The 21,285-nt window shown below is 40.3% G+C and overlaps 1 protein-coding gene across 2 annotated transcripts in view; it reads left to right on the plus strand.

Annotated features, from left to right (window-relative positions):
- The first annotated feature begins 7,090 nt into the window (after positions 1-7,090).
- The window catches only part of LOC143019684 (uncharacterized), a 29,666-nt gene continuing 15,471 nt past the window's right edge, over positions 7,091-21,285 (plus strand). For both annotated transcript variants that reach the window (XM_076175631.1, XM_076175632.1), the window contains exons 1-8: positions 7,091-7,152; positions 7,948-8,016; positions 12,200-12,343; positions 13,314-13,454; positions 14,695-14,760; positions 15,813-15,956; positions 16,128-16,199; positions 16,666-16,836. In XM_076175631.1, the coding sequence (XP_076031746.1) occupies positions 12,228-12,343; positions 13,314-13,454; positions 14,695-14,760; positions 15,813-15,956; positions 16,128-16,199; positions 16,666-16,836 (710 nt within the window). In that variant the 5' untranslated portion in view covers positions 7,091-7,152; positions 7,948-8,016; positions 12,200-12,227. The remainder of the gene's footprint in view (positions 7,153-7,947; positions 8,017-12,199; positions 12,344-13,313; positions 13,455-14,694; positions 14,761-15,812; positions 15,957-16,127; positions 16,200-16,665; positions 16,837-21,285) is intronic.

Genomic DNA, 21,285 nt, shown 5'->3' on the forward strand with positions numbered 1-21,285 from the left:
AGAAACCAAAGGACAATATCCAGGGAAAAGGTTTAAAGTGCCAGACTGTGGAAGGATCAGAAATTCCGAACGTTTCCCTAAACATATCTCTTTATAATTATTTTATTTATTTACGTATTTACTTATTTATTTATTTGTTTTTTTATTTATTTGATTATTTATTTAGGAAAGAATGTGTAAAAACCTAGAGAACAAGACCACCTTGAATCATATGTGAAAAAGTCCTAGGATCAATGCGCCACATTTCACATTTTTAAAAAACTAAGATAAAAATCTACAAAAAAACATACAGTATATATATATATCATTTTACTTTATTTGAACTTTTTTTTATTATATTCTGTTTTATTTCTTTATTGTATTTTATTTTATTTCACCTTCATTATTATTTTTTCATTATATTTCATTTCATTTTATTTTACTTTTAAGATTATTTCCATTTTCTGTTTCAGCAAATTATCGGGGAATAAGATCGACAGCGTTTCGCCAAAGGCTTTCTACCGACTCCCGCTAACCATTCTGTGAGTATCCAGAATCCAAACACACAAAAATATTGTCTATGCATCCTAAGACGAATATCAGATACGTGATTCTTTGTGAATCTCTTCGTGTTATGCATTACTGGTTAGACAAATGCTTTGGAAAGTTAAGTAATAATGTGGGCATCAAAAGAAAATGGACAGATCATCAATTAAGAAGTTTGTGAATTTCTCATAACAACTTAGCTTATAATGCAAAATATGCAAGTAACCACTAGGAAAATGAGAACTTGGTACGTTTTCGTTTATTTAAGACATATTCAAAGGTACCAGCATTTGAAGATGTCTTAGATATATATATATATATATATATATATATATATATAGACATACATATATCATGACACCTCAGACATATTCTCCACATGTTTACCTATTCATCTATTCATATGTACATTTATTTCTCTATCCATTTTGCTTCCAACAACACTATCCTTTACCTTGTAACCACTATACCGATATCTCCCCTCCAATTAGCTTAACAATCCCAATTACTGATGACGTCACATCTCTCCAGGCTCCTGGACAACAACCACTTGACGACCTTACCCTCAGAGTCGTTGCCCACCAGTCTCAAGGATCTCTCCATCGAGGACAACTACTTTACGTCACTTCCTTCCGTCCTCACATCCCTCAAGAGCCTCCAAGTTCTGTGAGTAATGCATGTCCCAAAAAATTGACGTCCTAAAAGAGGCTCAGAAAATGGTGAAAGGTTTTAGTCAGGGGTTCTCAAAAATTGTGATACGACTTTGAGAGTTATGGTGAGAGTTTTTTTTAGCATTATTATTAACTTGATTTGTGGTTTTCCTCTGTGAGTAATGCATATCCCAAAAATTCGACGTCCTGAAAGAGACTCAGAAAATTATAAAGGTTTTAGGCAGGGGTTCTCAAAAATTATGATATGATTTTGAGACTTAACGTGAGTTTTTTTTAACTTGATTTGTGGTTTTCTTCTGTGAGTAATACACGCCCCTAAAATCGACGTCCTGAAAGAGACTCAGAAAATAGTGAAAGGTTTTAGTCAGGGATTCTCAAAAATTGTGATGTGACTTTGAGAATTAACGTGAGTTTTTTTTTTCTATTTTTCTTTTTCAGAAACGTCGCTCGTAACAAACTGACAGCCATACAGGAGGGAGAGTTCCATGGACTCCGTGACCTCATCGTCTTGTAAGTAGTTTCTGTGATGCTCTGGAAGAGAAGGCCAGAGCCCCCTTCGAAATTAAGGGAGCCCGGGGGGAGGGGGGGGTGACTCGAGTCTGAAGACGCAAAGTTGCTTATTAAACTGAAGGGTTAAAGCTCTCCTACTGGGATTCGAACCCTCGTCTGAGCGGATTGCTTTTTATAAGACGAAGGCCGTACCATCGTCTTATAAAAAGCAAGCCGCTCAGGCGAGGGTTCGAATCCCAGCAGGAGAGTTTAATTCCAAATGTCATAATGACACAAATAACTGAATAGCCAAAACCCAGCAAAATTAGGGAAAGTAAAAAGTCGACAAATAAGAAAAATAAAAACGAATGAATAAGGAGGATAGATAAATAAGAAATTGTTACAAGCGTCGATTTTTGCTCGTCGCCTTTTGCCGTCGATTTTTGCCGACGATTTTCGTTCGCCGGCGTCGACCGGTCGACCGTTCCAAGGAATCGACTTCCCTGATCGACAGTCGATCTGCCAGTGGACTGAAGACTGATGGAAGTAGACGATCTGCAGGGGGAAGGTGAATTAAGCCTACAAACAAGAGTACCATGATGAAATACAATAGTCAACTTTTGTGCTTGTACGAAGATTAATCTAGGTAAGAACTAATTAATCTACTACAAGTCTAAGGTTTACACGAAGTTAATAAAATGAAACCTGGTGTGAGGAGGAACAGGAAGAGGAAAAGGAGGAAGAGGAAGAGAAGGAGGAGGAAGAGGAAGAGAAGGAGGAGGAAGAGGAAGAGAAGGAGGAGGAAGAAGTAGAGTAAAGGGTGCAGACGGACAGGTTTGGGAGCAACAGGGGAAGAAATTCTTAATCTCATATATTTATATATGCGTGTGTGTGTGTGGTCTATGTATGGTGTGTGTGTGTGTGTGTGTGTGTGTGTGTGTGTGTGTGTATTTACCTAGTTGCATTTACCTAGTTGTATTTTACGGGAAGGGGAGCTATGCTCGTGGGGTCCCGTCTTCATATCTCATTTTATCTAAACTATTTTTAAATTCATGTATTGTTTTTGCACACACCACTTTCTCATCTAACTTGTTCCAACTGTCTATTACTCTGTGAGGAAAGCTGTTCTTTTTCAAATCTCTTCTATAGCTGTCTTTTTTTATTTTCTTTCCGTGTCCTCTTGTATTTCTGTCATCCCATTTTATCAGATTCTCTCTATCAGTAATTTCTATGCCTTTCATGATTCTGTAAATAGCTATCAAATCTCCTCTCTCTCTTCTTTGCTCTAGTGTCTGTAGTTTAAGTTTTTGTAGTCTCTCTTCATATGATAGTTTTGAGTGTGTTGGTGCCAATTTTGTAATTGCTCTTTGTATTCTTTCAAGTTTTTTTATACATTTTTTTGTACTTGGTGACCATATCGTTGCTGCATATTCCAATCTTGGTCTTATCAGGGTGATTAGGATTTTCCTCACCATTTCTTCATCCAGGTATGTAAATGCCACTTTGATTGTTCTTATTAAATTATAGGTTTCTCCAAAAATCTTATTTATATGTTTCTCAGGTGACATATTATTCATAACAATGACTCCCAGGTCCTTCTCATTTTCTACTCTTTTTATTCCTTCTTCTCCCAAATTATATGATCCTGTTATTCTGTTTTTGCTTTTTCCAAATTCCATTATACTACACTTTTTTGTATTGAACTCCATCTCCCACTTCCTACTCCATTCTTGTACTTTATTTAGATCTCTCTGTAGTGATTCACAATCTTCTTCAGTTTTCACTCTTTTCAGTAATTTTGCATCATCTGCAAAGAAGCTCATATAGCTTTCAATTCCTTCATCCATATCATTAATATATATAGCAAACATTATTGGGGCCAGAACTGTTCCCTGCGGGACACCGCTTATTACTTCATTCCATTTTGAGTGCTGATCTCTTATCACTACTCTCATTTTTCTTTCTTGCAAAAAGTCTTCCATCCAATTTAGCAATTTACCTTGTATTCCTCCTTCATATTCTAATTTCTTAAGCAGCTTCTTATGTGGTACTTTGTCAAAAGCTTTTTTTAGGTCTAGAAATGCACAATCAGCCCATCCATCTCTTTCTTGTATTATATCTATTAGCCTTGAATAGAAACATATTAAATTGGTGACGCATGATCGTCCTTGTCTGAATCCAAATTGCCTTGGATTTAGTACGTTGTTTTTTTCCAAGTATTTTACCCATCTACTTTTGATAATTCTTTCACATATTTTTGCTATTGTACTTGTTAGAGAGACTGGTCTATAGTTGGTAGGTTCTTCTTTATTTCCTCCTTTATATATAGGTACTATATTTGCTTTTTTCCAATCTTCTGGAACTTTTCCTTCTTTTAAGGAACTGCTTATTATGCTATGTATTTTGTCTGCCAGTTCATTCCTGCATTCTTTCAGAATCCAGTTTGCTATTTCATCTGGCCCATGCGATTTTCTAACATCAAAATTACCCAAGTGTGTCAATATTTCATTCTTTGTTACTTCTATTTCTTCCATAGGGGGGACTTTTTCCTTCCACTCAATCTCTTCAGGTTGTATATTTTCCCTTGTAAACACTGATTTAAAATGTTTGTTCATAATTTCTGCCATTTCCATTTCCTCAGTGTATTCAACTCCTCCTTGTCTTAATTTCTCCAAGTCTTGTTTGTTTTTCAGTTTATTGTTTACAAATCTGTAGAATAGTTTTGGTTGATCTTTACACTTTTCTATAACATCTTTTTCATATTTTCTTTTTTCCTCTCTGCACTTTTGTACATATTCATTTCTATAACTGGTATATATTTTCCATTTTTTCAGGTCTTCTGTCTTTTTTCCATCTGGTCCAGGCTTTGTCTCTTTTGTCTTTTAACTCCCTACAACTTTTGTTGTACCAGCATTTTACATATTCTTTTTCTTGTTTTTGTCTTGGGACATACTTTTCCACTCCTTTTTTGTAAATTTTTGTCAAAATATTCCATTTCTCTTCCACTGATGTTTCTTCTTTGTATATTTCTTCCCAGTTTTCTTGTTGGAAGAATTCTCTTATTTTATCAAAGTTTGTTTTTTCATACATCATTCTTCCTTTTCTATATTGTTCATTTCTTTTCATATATTTTTCTTCATTAAGTTCCAGTTCAATCAATATGTGGTCACTTTTACCTATTGGTGTTTTATATTCAATCTTGTCCACTATTCTAGGTTCAGATGTAATTATTAAGTCTAGCCTCGATGGTTCTTCTTCATTTCTATACCTAGTGTTCTCTTGTATCCATTGTGTCATTGAATGGTCAGTAATCATCTCAAGTAGAGCATTTCCCCATGAGTCATCACCACTCTTTACTGTCATTTCTTCCCAGCAGATTTCTTTGCAATTAAAGTCGCCCATCATAACTATTCTTCCTCCGTCTTCCATTATTTTAGTTAATGCTATCTTTGTGTCCTCTAACATACTTTTATGTTCACTCTCCTCCCATGAGGCTGTTTTCGGAGGCACATAATTGATCACAAATTTTCTGCTCTTCTTATCTCGGTCTTCCACTTCTATCATAATCATCTCTACTGTATTCTTTCCATATATGACACCTTTCACGTTTATATCCTTCTTAGTCAGGAACATAACTCCACCCCCTTGTTTTTTCTCTCTGTTTCTAATCCAATAATTGTATGTATCATGTCCTACACTGTTGGGTGGTAGTGGGCCTTTTAATTTTGTTTCTACAATTCCCATTATGTCCGGTTCTTTTTCTTTCAAATAATCATTCAGTTCATTCAATCCTGTTATCAATCCATCTATATTTGTGTAAGACACTCTTAGTTTTCTGCCACTTCCATTGTGTTCTCTGTTTCCCTTATGTTTTTCTTTAGTATGTCGAACTGCTTTATTTTCATGTTCACTACTCTCCAATAGAATCTCTCTTTCTCTGACTCCGTTCTTTCCTCGTTTTTTGCCTTAGCTTCAATTCTTTTCTGCTTTTCTGCCTCTCTTTCCTCCTTATTCATTTCTCTTTTTATCCATACCTTTTTATATTGATCATTTGTTGCTAGTTTCCCTGTCTTGGATAGAATTTTCTCTGCCGTTGTTTGTGACCTGAATTTAATCTTAATTGGTCTGGTCTTATCTGTACTATATTTTCCGAGTCTGAATTTTTCCTCAGTTTCCTTTATAATTTCTGGTTCACCTTCCTGGACTAATTTTAATAAACTGCTTACTCTTTCATTTTCCTCCTTGATTCTTGCGGTTCTATCTGGGTTATGTTTCTCTTCCATTCCTAATATAATTATACATTTCTTTTTGTCAGCTAATTCTCTTACTATATTCTCCTTCTGTCTCATCACTTTAATAACTGAGTCTTCATTATGTTCTTTCAATTGCTGTTTGACTATGTCAGTGAATGAAACCTTATTCCCTTCTTGAGTTATTCTCCAATTTTTAACTTCTGTAGCTATTTTCTCTCTATTTTCATTACTATTCTTCTTCAATTTCTCATTCTCCTCCTTTACATTTCCTAACTGTCTTTTTAGGTCCTCTATTTCTTCAGTTAAGTTTCTGTTAGCCTTCTCTAGTTGTTCCAACCTTTCAATTCTCTGGAAAATGGAGTCTACATTACCTAACTTACGTTCCAAGTCCTCGATCACCTTATCAACTCTCTCCTCTAGTCTTATCAGTCGGGGGGGGGTTGTGTCCCCCCCACCCTCTTTAAATCCCTGGAACATATTCTCGTCACTTTCTTCTGTATTGCTCCTCTCTATACTTCTAATCTTTACATTTTTATTAGACATTTGATCCTCACTCAGTCTTTTGTTTACCTTCCGCTTGTCTGTCTGGGCAAAGTCTACTCCCTCCTCATTTCCTTCCATTTCCCTCAGTAATCCCTCCCCTTTTCCTCTTTCCCTACGTTCCCACTACTCCACGAGCAATTTCCCCCCCACCCTGCAAAAACACTAGGCACTTCTCTTTGCGTTGGGATCCACAGACTTCAGTTTTCTTCAGAGCGTCATCCAAGCCGTCCATTCGCTGAAGTGTGTGTGTGTGTGTGTGTGTGTGTGTGTGTGTGTGTGTGTGTGCGTGTGTATGACGTGTGTGTATGTGTGTGTATTTACCTAGTTGTATTTATCTAGTTGTATTATACGAGAAGGGAGCAATGCTCGTGGTGACCCGTCTTTGTATCTTTCAGCATCAAGTTTTTTTTTCTTAAATTCTTGAATAGTGTGTGTGTGTGTGTGTGTGTGTGTGTGTGTGTGTGTGTGTGTGTGTGTGTGTGTGTGTGTGTGTGTGTGTGTGTGTGTGTGTGTGTGTGTGTGTATGTATGTGTGTGTACTCTTAATCCCATAAATAGTACATTCTCAACATAGATTAACAAAAATGTCTTTGTTTACAGATCTCTTCACCAAAATAAGATTTCGACCATCGGGCCAAAGTCTCTAGCAAAGCTGAAGAGACTGGAGATTCTGTAAGTACATAAGAGCTAAATTACGGTCGATTTATTAATGATTTTGTCATTAAGTGTCTCTCCTTAAACCGCGTCTTTCACAAACATAACGCTTCTCTAATGTAAACAAACAAACTTTGTTTTTTCCATTGTTAGATATTTATTGCAACGTTTGACATTTTTTGTTTTTCTCTGCATAGGTAAGAGAAATTTCTATCTTCAATGGTTTCTTTTTAATGCTTTTGTTTTATCATTACGTTTCTTATTATTTTGTTACTTAGTTTATTGTTAGCTTTAGTGTTTGTAATAGTTTTTATACGTAATAAAAGATATTGTAATTACGCACGCATACACACACATGCATACATACACACATATGCACACATACACACACATATTTACACACACACGCACACATACACACACATATTTACACACACACGCACACACATACACACATACGCACACATTTACACTCATACACACACACACACACACACACACACACACACACACACACACACACACACACACACACACACATCCCCATTCTATCCTGTAATATCTAAGTAGCAGTAGCCACGTACACAAAATTAGATAATTCATGATATTGTAATATATGTCCCAGCTAGTATTAAGCACTTTCATTAATATCAAAAGGATATCCCTTGACATAGAGGGCACTTGACAAAGCCCTTCTCATCCCACGGTTCCTTTACTCTGTTTACTAAAACTAAGTTTATCAACGGAGCTCAATGTGTCCCATGTTTACGTGGGTCCGGACTTTTCACCACTTTTTCTTTCTTTTCGTGACAGAGATCTCACTGAGAACCGCCTCACGTCCTTCCCAGAAGCTGTTCTTTATTGTAGGGGCCTCAAGCAAATGTAAGTATGTAAATTTGAGTGAGAGTTCGATTGCTAAATAATGAAAAAAATTATACTAAATCTTGTTTACCAGAGGGTTTCCCAAGACCTGATAAAAATCGTCAGTCGATAGCCTGAGTGAAATTCTGACATGTGTTACAATAAAAATTACCAGGCGCTCCCCCCCCCCTAAAAAAGTAAATATAAGAAAAAAATTAAAATGGTACAAAACAAGTATAGTGGGCGAGATGCAGGGACGACCCGTCATCCAGGAGGTGCCAAGATAAGAGGGAGGGAAGAGGGTGGAGGGGAGGGGAGTATGATAGGGAAGGAATGGGTGGAAGTGGTTTTAATGCCTTTTTCTTTTTTTTTTCTTTTTTTTTTTTGGCTACCTCCCTTATAAGGGGGAAAAGCCTAGTGGAAGACGTGTTTTTTTTTGTTTTTTGTTTTTTTTTTAAGACCGTTATCACTATAGACTTTTGCTATGGACACAAATGACCGTAATACACGGCAAAGGTCGTGGGTATTGAAACACAGGTGGTGGAGCAATACACTAAACTCCTTCAGTCCACCAATTGAAGAAACCATATTTCCTGACCTTACATATAATAAAGAAAACTTACTCTTTACCAAAACTGAAATTGGTGATTTAATGATTTTAAAAAAATATAATGACAATATTTTCACGATTCACGCAAATTTAATTTCTCTCCTGCCAATTTGTCCACGTTTCCGAGCATCTGAGACTTGAAATGTTTACCAAAACTCTTCATGTGTCAAATAATTTAATTTTCTCCTGACATGTGAATCGTTCTGTAGCGTTCTCGGCACGTTGAATGTAATTTGACGATCCTAATTTTTTGAATAGCGTCTTGCCAAATGAAATTGTCGTAGAGACTTGCAACCCTCGTTTTATTTTCTATGGTCGGTTTAGTATGTTATTGATGTACCTCTCTCTATCTATCTCTATCTCTATTTTTCTCTATCTCTATCTATTTTTCTCTATCTCTCTCTCTCTATCTATCTATCTATCTATGTATCTGTCTGGCTCTATCTATTTTTCTCTATATCTTTCTCTCTCCCTCTCCCTCTCCCTCTCCCTCTCTCTCTTTATCTATCTATTTATTTCTCTCTTTCTTCTCTCTTTTTTCTCTCTCTATTTTTTCTCTTAACCCATCACAATCCTTTTACGAGAAAACTTTCCCCATTCCTCTTTCATTCTTCCCTCTCCTTGCCCTTTCTTCCCATTATCTGATCCCATCCACCCCCCTCTCTTTCCTGGTCTTCTGTTCCAGTTCTCTCTTACCTTTCCTCCTCATGTATCTCTCTCCCTCTCTACTCCCCAATGTCCCTTTCCCATTCAAATTCCTTCCTCTCATTTTACCCCCTTCCCCCCCCCCACACACACATTCTAACTCCCACCCACCTCTGCCTCATCTTTCTTTGGTACCATTCTCATTTATCTCAGCTGTTGTTTTGTTCAAATTCGTCCCCCTTATGAGGTATTGATATTATGAGTTTTATGATGACATTTCAACTCACTGTAATGCCAATTTGCTGCGCATCAGCTCACTGCACTGTAATGACAACTAACTGTACTATGATGACAACTCACTGCACTAACCTAACCTAACCTAATCTAACCAAACCCAAATCTAACCTAACCTAATCTAACCAAACCCAAATCTAACCTAACCTAATCTAACCAAACCCAAATCTAACCTAACCTAATCTAACCTAACCTAACCTAATCTAACCTAACCTAACCTAACTAGACCCTGACCCTAACCTAACCTAACCTAACCACACCCTAACCTAACTCATTGTTATTTTTTAATATATCTTAATTGTGTTATGATAAAAATGTGAGGTGAGTTGACATGTTGATGTGCAGTAAGTTGATAGTGCAGTGAATTGGTGAGATGTGATGAGTTGACTGAAGTGCAGTGAATTGGCATTGCTTTGGGTTGACTTCTCCCCCGAGTTTTTTGCCACCCATATGGACCAGAGTCACTCATCATTCTTTTATGACTGGAGACTCATCTTCACTAAGAGAGAGGGAGAGAGAGAGAGAGAGAGACAGGGAAAGAGAGAGAGAAAGAGAGAGAGAGAGAGAAAGAGAGAGAGAGAGAGAGAGAGAGAAAGAGAGAGAGTCAATCAATTTCAACCTCGACTACCCTTCCTGCTCCCCTCCTCAAATCTCTCGGAGCAATCTTGTCGATAGAAGCGCTAGTTAGCGCTGGTTGTCGGTAATGACATACAATGACAAGTTTTCTTTAGTGGTCTTCTCCTTAGCATTCCCTCCCCATCCCTCCCCTTTGTGTGTGTGTGTGGGGGGGGGGTGATTCAAGGCAGATATTTCGACCAATCTTCCTCACCCACTTTGCAAATCAAAAGAATTTCCTGTTTCCATCCCACATTCTCTTGAAACCCTTCCAGACCCGGAGATTTCTTGAGATCCCTGTCCCATTCAGAGAACTAAGTACCAGCTTGCAGGTCCGCATTCTACTGGGATTAAAGGAAATTGGTATTTTTGTCCGCAATAGACAAGCACCTCCTCTCAGACATCTGTAAAGGGGTTATTTGTTTTGTCATCATTAACCAGTGCTTCTATCCTTGGAGATAATATTCCACTGAAGAGGTGGGGTCATAGAGAAGGTAAAGGAAAGATTTGAGGATGAAAGCATAATTGAAGGGATAGTAAAAATGCAAAGGGATCAGTATACTTCTTTGAGTGGAGCTTAGTTTTTTAATAATAAAAGAAATTTGTGTGATTCAGGTTTGTAGGGATGTCACTGAAGGGTCTTGACCTCTTGCATACTATGACGACAACGTCGGCGTCATGAGGCGCGAGCGAGTCTATGAGGATGCCAGCGTCGACTTCCTGATTATATTTATTTTGTAGTTGTAGCTAAGTGACCCTCTTATTCTGTGAACAAGATTGGTCACTTTTTCAGTGATTACAAACCTTCTTAGTGAAAGAGAACGAGTATAATAGTATAATATTTTAATATAATATTTTATAATGCATAATCGTACGTCTGGCAGCTAGTGCGCGCGCGAATATTTAACTTGTATTGAAGAAGTTAATCTATTAATGCCATAAACTTGCGCAGTCATTGCCTTATATGGAGCAGTGAGGAACATAAAATGACACTAGTAATACAGATGACTTCTAAAGGAAACAAGAATAGATTTTCTCAGCTGTGTGGTGTACTGTAATTGTAGATGCAGTGGTGTCATCCCTTGGATGATTTTATTCAATTATGAAGTGAATTTGGGATCACATGCTTAAACAAAAATTTGGAGCACGAGGCGACACGTGTGTCATCAATTACGAACCGCTCAGAGGAAATTTAGTCGTTATTTGTGATATCGCTTGCAATGGTTTGTGGTTTTGGATCACATGATATTTGTTCAAGCATGTGGCATTAGGAGCTTTACAAAAGAGGGGAATGTCTGTAGAGGAAGGACGGGAGAGGACAGAAGATAGGGGTGAATGGAGAAGGGTTGTGTATAGATGAGGCTGTGATGCATGAGGGGGAGTGGGTGGGGGATGGGGGATGGGGGGTGAGGAAGTATGTATGAGAAAAAATTTGACACAGCCCGAAGGGATTTCTCCTCGTCTTCTCCTTTCCTGCATGAGGGGACGGAGAGGGGGGTCGCCAAATTTATGAAGCGGCCTTGCTGTGGATGTGCTGTGTCTTGCAACACTGCCTCTGACCATGGGCAGTGGACAGGATGCAGGGATGACCCGTCATCCAGGAGGTGCCAAGATAGGAGGGAGGGAGGAGGGTGGAGGGGAGTGGAATATATGGGAAATGAAATGGGTGGGAGTGATTTCTATGCCTTTTTCTTTTTGGCTACCCTACATGTAAGGGGGGAAAAAGCCTTTGGTGTATGTATGTATGTATGTATGTATGTAGCAATAGGTCTTGATCAGTTCAAGTCTTGTTTAGGTTTGGGTTAGACCCACATCTGAATAATATCATTTGCTACCTTAATTTTTTTTTTTTTATAGTTCATTATTACTTTGATGAGTTTCAAGAGAATACAGAGTGGTCAGAAAATATATCTTAATTTGTTTGCCACAGAATTTTCCAGAAAGAAACCCTTGATTCTACCACAAGACTATTTCTTGTTTAAATCTAAAATGTCACCGAGCCATTCCAGCCCTCTGTTAACTTTGTTTTGAACTTTTCAGATTAATAAGATCAAACCGGATTAAGTACATGGGTGAGAGCAGCCTGAAGGGTTTGGTTAAATTAGAGCAAGTGGACCTCCAAGGAAACCCAATACTAACAGTACACAAGAAGGCCTTCGAGGGACTACCTGCCCTCATGAAGTTGTAAGTTCTTTAATTTCTTATCGTTTACTTAACAATCTTCATTTACGCCATAGTTTTGAGAAATGGAACATGAATGTCAGCAACAGACAGCAAATAATGAAATTTGTATTTCCTGTTGTGTATTTATTTATTAACTTATTTTTGCTGATGTATAGAACATTATGATTAGATACAGAAAGCAAAAGTTGGGAAATTTGTAAGGGAATTACTCTGACATAAGGAACCAAATGTCTGATTTGTTTCTGTACAGTAATTCACTATAAGAAGCCATGTGACTGAGTAAGGAGATTCTTTATTCATATTTATATATGAAAATATGATTTAAATTGCTTGTATATATTAATATTCTTTACCATTTTATAAAAGAATATTTTGTTCCGCCACTCATTTCATCTTTCCATTGCCCATTGTGTCTTGGTACCATTCCTCCTCTGCATTCTTCAAAACATTATCCCACATACGTTTGCTATCATGATATCCCATACACTGATTAAAAGAATAAAATCACCTGGTAGAAGCCAGAATAAGATAATAAAAATCTGTAAGAGGGCGAATCAAGTTAATCGAATTCTTTCATTATGAAGACTTCAGCAAAACAAAAATAAATTTGTGATCTTAATTTTTGTTTCTTCCATACGTAGCCCTTTCCTCCCCATGCATTCTGTCATCTTTCCCTATCCCCTCCACACACACCCAAGTCTCCTGTTTGGCAGTGTGGCATGTCTCCTAATGGGCCAGCATTCTCATCCTTTCCCAGTGTCCAATCCCCCCACCCTCCTCCTCCTCTTCCTTCCCCCCCTCCATTTTTCTCTCCCCGTTCCCTCCTTTCCCCTTATTTAATCTCAAGCATTTGCATCTCAACTTGTACTTGAAAAAGCTGTAATAAGCGAAACGTCGTACAAATAAAGGCTCCGTCCTCATATGATGTTTATCTAGTCAATGTCTCCTAATGTTGATCATTCCCATTTAGGATTCTGAAAGAAGCCCGAAACCTGACAGAGTTCCCATCCTTAAATGGAACATCCAACCTTGACCTGATTCGGATTGAAAGGTCGGCCCTTACCAGTATACCTGAGCAGCTTTGCGACTTTACTCCCAAATTAAGAAGCTTGTAAGTAATATCTATAACAAAGTAGTTGTTTGATGCACATGTTTCATGTGCATTTCATTTGATAAGTTGGTTTCCTGTGAGTTCTGTCTTTACCATCTAAACCCCAATCACATTAGTCTGGTACCTAGGCTCCGCCTACTACTTGTAGTAGAGACTGTGCTAGAATTAGAAATGGAGAGAGTAAGTGGTTTGAGATAAAGGTGGGACTTCGCCAGGGATGTGTCATGTTGCCTTGGCTGTTCAATTTATACATGGATGGGGTGGTGCAAGAGGTAAATGCAAGGGTAATTGGCCAGGGATTGGAGATGATTAAAGAAAATTGAGAAAAGTGGGAGATAAGCCAGTTGTTGTTTGCTGACGACACTGCACTTGTAGCAGGATCAGAGGAGGGATTAAGGATGTTAGTGACAGCTTGGGAAGGTGTGCGAAAGAAGAAGGTTGAAGATAAATGTGAGTAAAAGTAAGGTGATGAGATGTACAAGGGGAGAGGATGGTAGCAAATTGGAAGTGAGTATTAAGGGAGAGAGACTGGAGGAAGTAGATAGCTTTAGATACTTGGGTGCAAATGTGTCAGGAAAGGGAGGAGTGAAGGTGGAGGTAGAATGTAGATTTAGAGAAGCAAGTAAATGCCTTGGGGGATTAAAAATTGTAATGAGAAATAGACATTTGGGAATGGATGCTAAGGGGAGATTGTATGAAGGGGTGATTGGGCCAACAGTACTATATGGGGCAGAAACATGGAACATAAGAGAGGAAAAATTTAAATATGTTAGAGATGAAATGCCTGAGAAGTATGGTAGGGGTTAGTAGGCTGGATAGAATGAGAAACTAGATGAGAAGAGCAGGGGTGAAAAGGGAGTTGGGAGATAGGGTTGTTGAAAGAGTGTTGGGATGGTTTTGGACACATGGAAAGAATGAGTGAAGAAAGATTAGTAAAAGAGGTGTGGAAGGCAAAGCTGAGGGGAGTGAACATCAGGGGGTGACCAAGGATGACATGGATGGATAGGGTAAAAGGGGCATTAGGAAAGAGGGGAATGTCTGTTGAGGAATGAAGGAAGAATGCTAAAGATAGGGGTAAGTGGAGAATTGTTGTGTATGGATGATGCTGTGATACATGGTAGTGTAGTTGAACTTTTTTCCCTGCACCCTCATGAAATGTATCTCTGATGACATTCAAAGAAAAGTGATAATAATACCAATCAAACTAACTGCAGATCTTACCATGAATTGTTCTTTCCAGAATTCTACACAGAAACAAAATTTCGGAGATACCAGACCTGAACAACTGCAGAGATCTTCGCCTCATGTGAGTATTGACTGAAGTCAAAGATGGAAGTCATGTCACCTTTCCCAAATTTAAGTACTGGTATTCAGATATAGGTTGCATTACTTACCAAATGATAGTTTCATGTTGTATTACATTAGAATTTTTTTCAAAGATGAAAATGCACCATTAATATATATATATATATATATATATATATATATATATATATATATATATATATATATATATATATATGTGTTATATATTAGTAGCATAACCTATGCAATCCACCTATACTGCCAATTGTATTCAAAAATGTTTTAAAGACTGTAAAAATTCTGGTATTCAGCTTGGTTGTTCTTAATGATGATATATATTTACGGTATTAGCTATCATAATGTCAAGTGGGTTTTTTTATTGTTATCAAGTGAAAATAATATATCATCAATAGTTATCCTATCAGAATATTAGCTGTCCTTCATCAAGTAATACCTGTATTTATTTCACTGGGTCAGAGAAAATAAAGATTGGAATGGGCATGTTATAGATTACACTGTATAAAGGATTTAAGGTGCTTTAACTTGATTGTGGCATTGGAATTTCTTAACATCACATTTATGCACAATTTCCTCCCCCTTTTGCTACAAAGGGGATTCCCCTCAGCTGAATAGAATCACCAAGATGCAGTTGGATTAAACTTAAGATAAAATTGTAAAGCTTTGTGAAAGGTTCAATGTATATGATCTTTGGATATATAGAACTGTAGACAGGAACATTCTTCACTTATCTGTTGATAACCATTTAGGAGGATTTCCCTTTGAATGATTAATTATCAGTGGCCAGTGGGTATACACTGGTTTGTTGTAATATAGGCTTTATATTGCCCTGAACTATCTTATATACAGGTTCAGAACTTGAATATCTATGAATTTCTCGTAACCCAAACAGTGACAAACTTATGTATTTTTTCAGTGTCAGGCAGTTTTATTCAGCTTAGGAAACTCTCCCCATCATTGACATTTAGGAATTGAAATTACCATACTAGTAAACTACAGAAGTACAATTTTTTCTAATGTATGACCTCCCTGCAGAGATCTGGAGATGAACAATATTGCAAGCATTGGAAGTGAGCTGTTCTGGGGTCTCTCCAACCTACAGGATCTTCTTCTTCACAACAACCACATTCCTATCATCACACAAAAAGCTCTCGTTGGGCTTGGGCAACTGCAGTTCTTGTAAGTTCATAAATAAAACGGTTCTCATTTCTGACTGTTGTAGGTATTGATAAATCTAGTCCCCATCTTGTAAGTGATGATCATGCATATCAGCATGAATGTGTAGTTCATTCAGATAATTTGTGGCAAACATTTAGAAATATGGATACATAAACATTGCATCTTCCACAGGAACCTGGAGAATAACCAGATTTCTCATATAGATCCTGATGCCTTCAAGCCCCTTAAACGTCTAAAGGAATTGTAAGTTGTCTTCCTAGTTTGTTCAAAATGATTTATACAACTGTACAAACTAATAGATATTCAGATACACAAAGAAACATAAGTTTCCATTTGAGCAAATTCATACACATTTGTATCTATTTGTTCATTTTACATTCATAAATGAATGTTCTCAGCCCAGATACACAAAGAAACATAAGTTTCCTTTTGAGCACGTTCATACACATTTGCATATATTTGTTCATTTTACATCCATAAACGAATGTTCTCAGCCCAAAGATGGTAATATCTTAGCTGTCTTAATTCTAAAGGTACGAGAGATACCAAGAATTGATTTTACATTGGCTATCTCATAAACAGCACTCTCCACTGTAAGCTCACTAACTCTTTGATATTCTTGAAGTATGTGTTATGCTGAGACTTAACCAACAAAAAATCATGAAATATAGAAGAACCTATCAATTAAAAAAAACTTTTCCCATAACAGGAACCTGGCCAACAACATCTTTCCAAACATCCCTTCAGCGGGCCTCCAGGGTGTAGAGGTCTTTAAGGTCCATAATAACAGGTACCTGAGGAACTTTCCTGGACCTGAGAGTTTCCCAATGGTGCAGTTCCTCTACCTGTCTTATGCCTATCACTGCTGCCCCTTCCTCAGGTAGGCTTCTTTCTTCTCTCTTCCTCTAATGAGGTCTCCATCCTACTTATTTATTTTTTTTTTTTTTGACATATGGATATCTCCTTCCCTTGAACAACTATCACCCATATCTCTGCCTTCTAAGAAAAATCTAAGATGAGCCATAGGAATGGTAAAGGAGAGATTGAAGGAATGTAGCAGAAAGGACAGTAGACATCAAAAGTGGATCAACATTCCTGACAGACTAAACTTCAATCCTAAAAAGAATGTTATATGGCTCTGGCCCATAGGGGTTTAACCCTATAGTATTCACTACATTATATCTATGCAATCAGTATCCCCAGATGAAGTTTCTTCAGCTAAGCCTTTCCAGTAGCATCTTGTATATCTTACATTAACCTCATACTTTTTTATTGCTGTCATTGTTTATTGCCAGCCTTTATTAGTATAATAATTATATTACCTTTAAAAAAAATTATCACTAAAAATTAATGGTGTCTATAGTTTTTATTCTGGTGAAATAATTAAAAGAATAGCTGCTACAGTGGCAGAATGTCCCCTAGGACTTTTAAACCAAACAGCATGATTGGAAGAATGTTGTAATAGAATTAAGAACTCCTATGAGACATAATATTATGTTACAAACTTCATTCTCTAAAACTCGGTAAACATAATCAAGCATTCTACTGTAAAGATGTTCATTATCGGTGTTTGGCATGGAGTTGAGGGAAAGAAAACCAAACACACAGCAAATATTAAGTATATCTATTACAATAGGAAGTGCCATCTACATAAGTTACAAACATGTACAGCTGGGATGTTTAATGGACAAAATTTGCCAGTGGAAATATTCCCAGTCTGGGCAAGATGAACAACTAAGTTGTACATTAACATGAGTTGGTGACAAGCAACTATCTTGTCCCGCAAAATAGCATTTTTCTAAGCGCGAGCAGCTAAGGTGAGGACCGTCCCATTAGAACTACGGCTACCGGCGACCAAGGCGAGATGGGCGGAGGCACTCGCAGCCAATCCATGAGCGTTGTCGGCGTGGGTTCCCACGGAGTCCCTACCGTAAATGGCGAATCTGTTGGCACTGGAGTGGCAGTGAGCCGGGGATCCTTAGGCAAGTCCTCTAGCCAGTGGGTGCGGGGGACAACCTGCGGCAGTAGTACTGGCCGGGTGGGCTTACGGTTGATGGGTGTCAGTTGCCATGGCATCTCCTCCTGGGGCGTCGTAGTGCAAATCCTTGCCAAGAACTCCAGGGGATCTACGGTCAGCACTAGTCGATGTCTTGAAGATAGAAAAAATTTAGAGCACGGCCCGGCAGCAGCAACAGGACTTCATGTGCATGAGAGGGAAAGCGCGTGATGGCCCGTAGCAGCGCAAGGTCTTATAACACTGTGAAAAGGAAGCGGCGCGGCGGCAGCTACAGGACTTTGTGCACCAGATAGAGTGGAAGGAGTTTTGCCCGGAAGTAACACAGGACTTAGGTTCTGGCCCGGCGGCAGCACAGGTCTTACAGAGGCAGGGGACTTAGTGTCTAGCCCGGCAGCAGCATCAGAATTTATAGACGTTGGAGACTTTGGGTCTGGCCCAGCAGCAGTATCAGGACTTATAGCAGGTGAGGGGAGGCTAAGTCAGGGTGTCCTGAGTCGGTTCTGGGCCGGTGGTGGGGCCGTCGAGCAATTCCAAACCCTCGGCTCCGTGATCCCCTTCTGCAGCGACCTCTCTGGTATCATCGTCATATGGGTTGGGGTCTACAGGGGTGTCGCCTGAACCCCCGGAGCTGCTTGGTCCCGACGGGGATCCATATTCCTAGGCCGGCAGCGGCGCCGTTGCTGGTAAGCACGGTATTGGTGGGCTGCCCTCTGGATGCTGGAACAGCCGCGGGAAGGCGAAGCACCCCTTCGTCGCCTTCGTCAGGAGTTGGGGCGGGGTCAAAGAGCGCTTCACATGCTTGATACTAGCGGTATACGTCCGCCCGTGGTGCTCTTGTAATACGAGTCGTATGCCACCTGCGACGGATTAGGTACTTGAATGACCGTGAAGGGCTCCGTCCACTTGGCGGCCAGTTTGTGGGGCATCTCGCGGGGCGTGGCTGACACTAATACCAGGTCGCCGACGTGGCACGGATTGATCTGGTCTTCCTGCGGAAAATCCATGTAGTGGCTAGCAACTTGATGGCAGGCGGCCAGAGCGGCCCGTAGTCGCACCAGGTGGTCCTCTACTGCCGAAGGGTGGGGAGCGGCACGGCTGACGGTAGGTGACAATCCACGGCCAGTCGAAGGCCGGTGCCAAAGATCAACTGGTCGGGAGTCAAGCCGTGGGCCTGATGCGTGGGGATATTCGAAGTCAGCTGGACTGCGGGAAGGAGTCCTCCAGCAGGTTGACCCTCAAGACACTGTTAATGGTCCGGTGGGATCGCTCGACGACAGAATTTCCTTGTGGATAGTACGGTAAAGAATACACCATCTTGCATCCCAACAGCTGTTGTAACTGAGCCCAAACTTATCCGGTGAATTTCGCTCCTCAGTCGCTCAAAATGGACGCGGGGACCTCGAAGTAGGTGATGACGCGGTCGAACAAGCCTTGGCCACTGTAGGGGGGAATGGTTGGCCGCCGAGAACAAGTTCGTGAACCTAGGGTACACATCGATAACGGAAATGACGAACCGGTGCCCTCTGGCCGCCGGGAGGGGCCCCCTTAACATCGATGCTGGCAATATGCCTGGGGCACTTGGCTGTCAAGTGGCGGGCTGGAGGCCCACAGGCCCTGTAGTTAGTCCCTCGCTGGCAGCCCTCACAGGCTCGGACGGTGTCTTCGGCCATCCGGGGGTCTCCGTCGACCACGTATCATTTTCGGAACTTGTTCAGAAGTTTCTTCGCCACCTAGGTGGTTGGCGGTCGACTGGTGCAACACCTCCAGAAGGTGCCTGGCGGTGATGGGCCCCACCACAACCCTTCCCTGCGGGTCGAGGATGTAACCGCTTAGGCTGACGAGTCCGGGTCAGACTGGCGCTCTTCGTTGGAAGGCTTGGTTAATCTCTCCCAGTTCGGTGCGGACTTCATCGACATGGCCTTGCAACTTGCCAGGGTGGTGCTTCACTACGAAGAACTCCTCCAGTTTCGTTCCCCATTGGTGGAGGAGAGCACAGTCGACAGTATTCATCGTTCGTAGCCACTGCAGGGCGTAGTGGTCCGTGTACACCTCGAAATCCATCCCCATCAGGTAGTGCCTGAATTTCCGGATGGCCCAGACTATCGCGAGGCATTTCTGCTTGGTAGGCCCGTAGTTCTTCTCTGCTGAGTTGATGGTACAACTGGCATAACATATCAAGCGTTCTCGTCCGTCCTGGACCTGGGCCAGGATGGCTCCCAGCCCCAAGGCACAAGAGGCAGAAGAGCAAAAATCGGGGTATCGGTGACAGGTTTGGCCAGTAACTTCTTCAACCTGTTGAAGGCATCTAGGTACTGCTGGTTCCAATTCCACTGGCACCCTTGTGGAGCAAATTGGTGAGGGGCTGGCTATCGAGGAATATTTTGGCATGAAATGCCTATAATACCCCGCCTTGCCTAGGAACTCCGGAGTTCCTTGACAGTGGCTGGGGACGGGACGTCCCGGATGGGCGGACGGCAGGCGGGGTTCAGGTTGGACTCCCTGATCAGACAATACGTGGCTCAGAACTGCAAATTCAGAGGAGTGGAGGTAGAGGTAAACTGTAGGTTGAGAGAAGCAAGTAAGTGCCTTGGGGGATTGAAAAGTGTAATGAGAAATAGGCATCTGGGAATGGATGCAAAGAGGAGATTATATGAAGGGGTGAATGTGCCAACAGCACTGTATGGGGCAGAGCCATGGATTTTAAGAGAGGTAGAGATGAAAAGTTTAAATGTGTTTGAAATGAAATGTCTGAGAATTATAGTAGGGGTTACAAGGTTGGATGGAGTGAGAAGTGAGGTGAGGTGAGGAGGAGAGCTTGGGTGGAAAAGTAGATGGCAGATAAGGTTGTTAAAAGAGCATTGCGATGGTTTGAACACATGAAAAGAATGAGTGAAGAAACATTAGTAAAACAGGTGTGGAAGGCAGAGGTAGAGGGTGAATATGAGGGGGCGACCGAGGACGAGATGGATGGATGGGGTGAAAGGAGGGTTGAGCAGGAGTGGGATGTCTGTTAAGCAGGAAAGGGAGAGGATGGAAGATAGAGGTGAGTGGAAAATGGATGTATATAGATGATTCTGTGATCCAAGGAAGGGAGTGGATGGGGAATGGAGGGTTAAGGAATAGTTTTGTGTGAAGGATATTTTGATGCAGCACAAAGGAATTTATCTCCATCTGCTATTTTTCTCCATGAGGGGACAGAGGGGGTCGCCGCTTAAATGAAGCGGCCTTGCTGTGGATGTACTGTGGTGGGTGGAATGCGTGGATGACTTGTCATCCATGAGGAGCTAAGATGAGAGGGAGGAAAGAGTGGTG

This window comes from Oratosquilla oratoria, chromosome 37, assembly GCF_046742065.1.
Source record: "Oratosquilla oratoria isolate Oo_2021 chromosome 37, ASM4674206v1, whole genome shotgun sequence".
Taxonomy (NCBI): Eukaryota; Metazoa; Arthropoda; class Malacostraca; order Stomatopoda; family Squillidae; genus Oratosquilla; species Oratosquilla oratoria.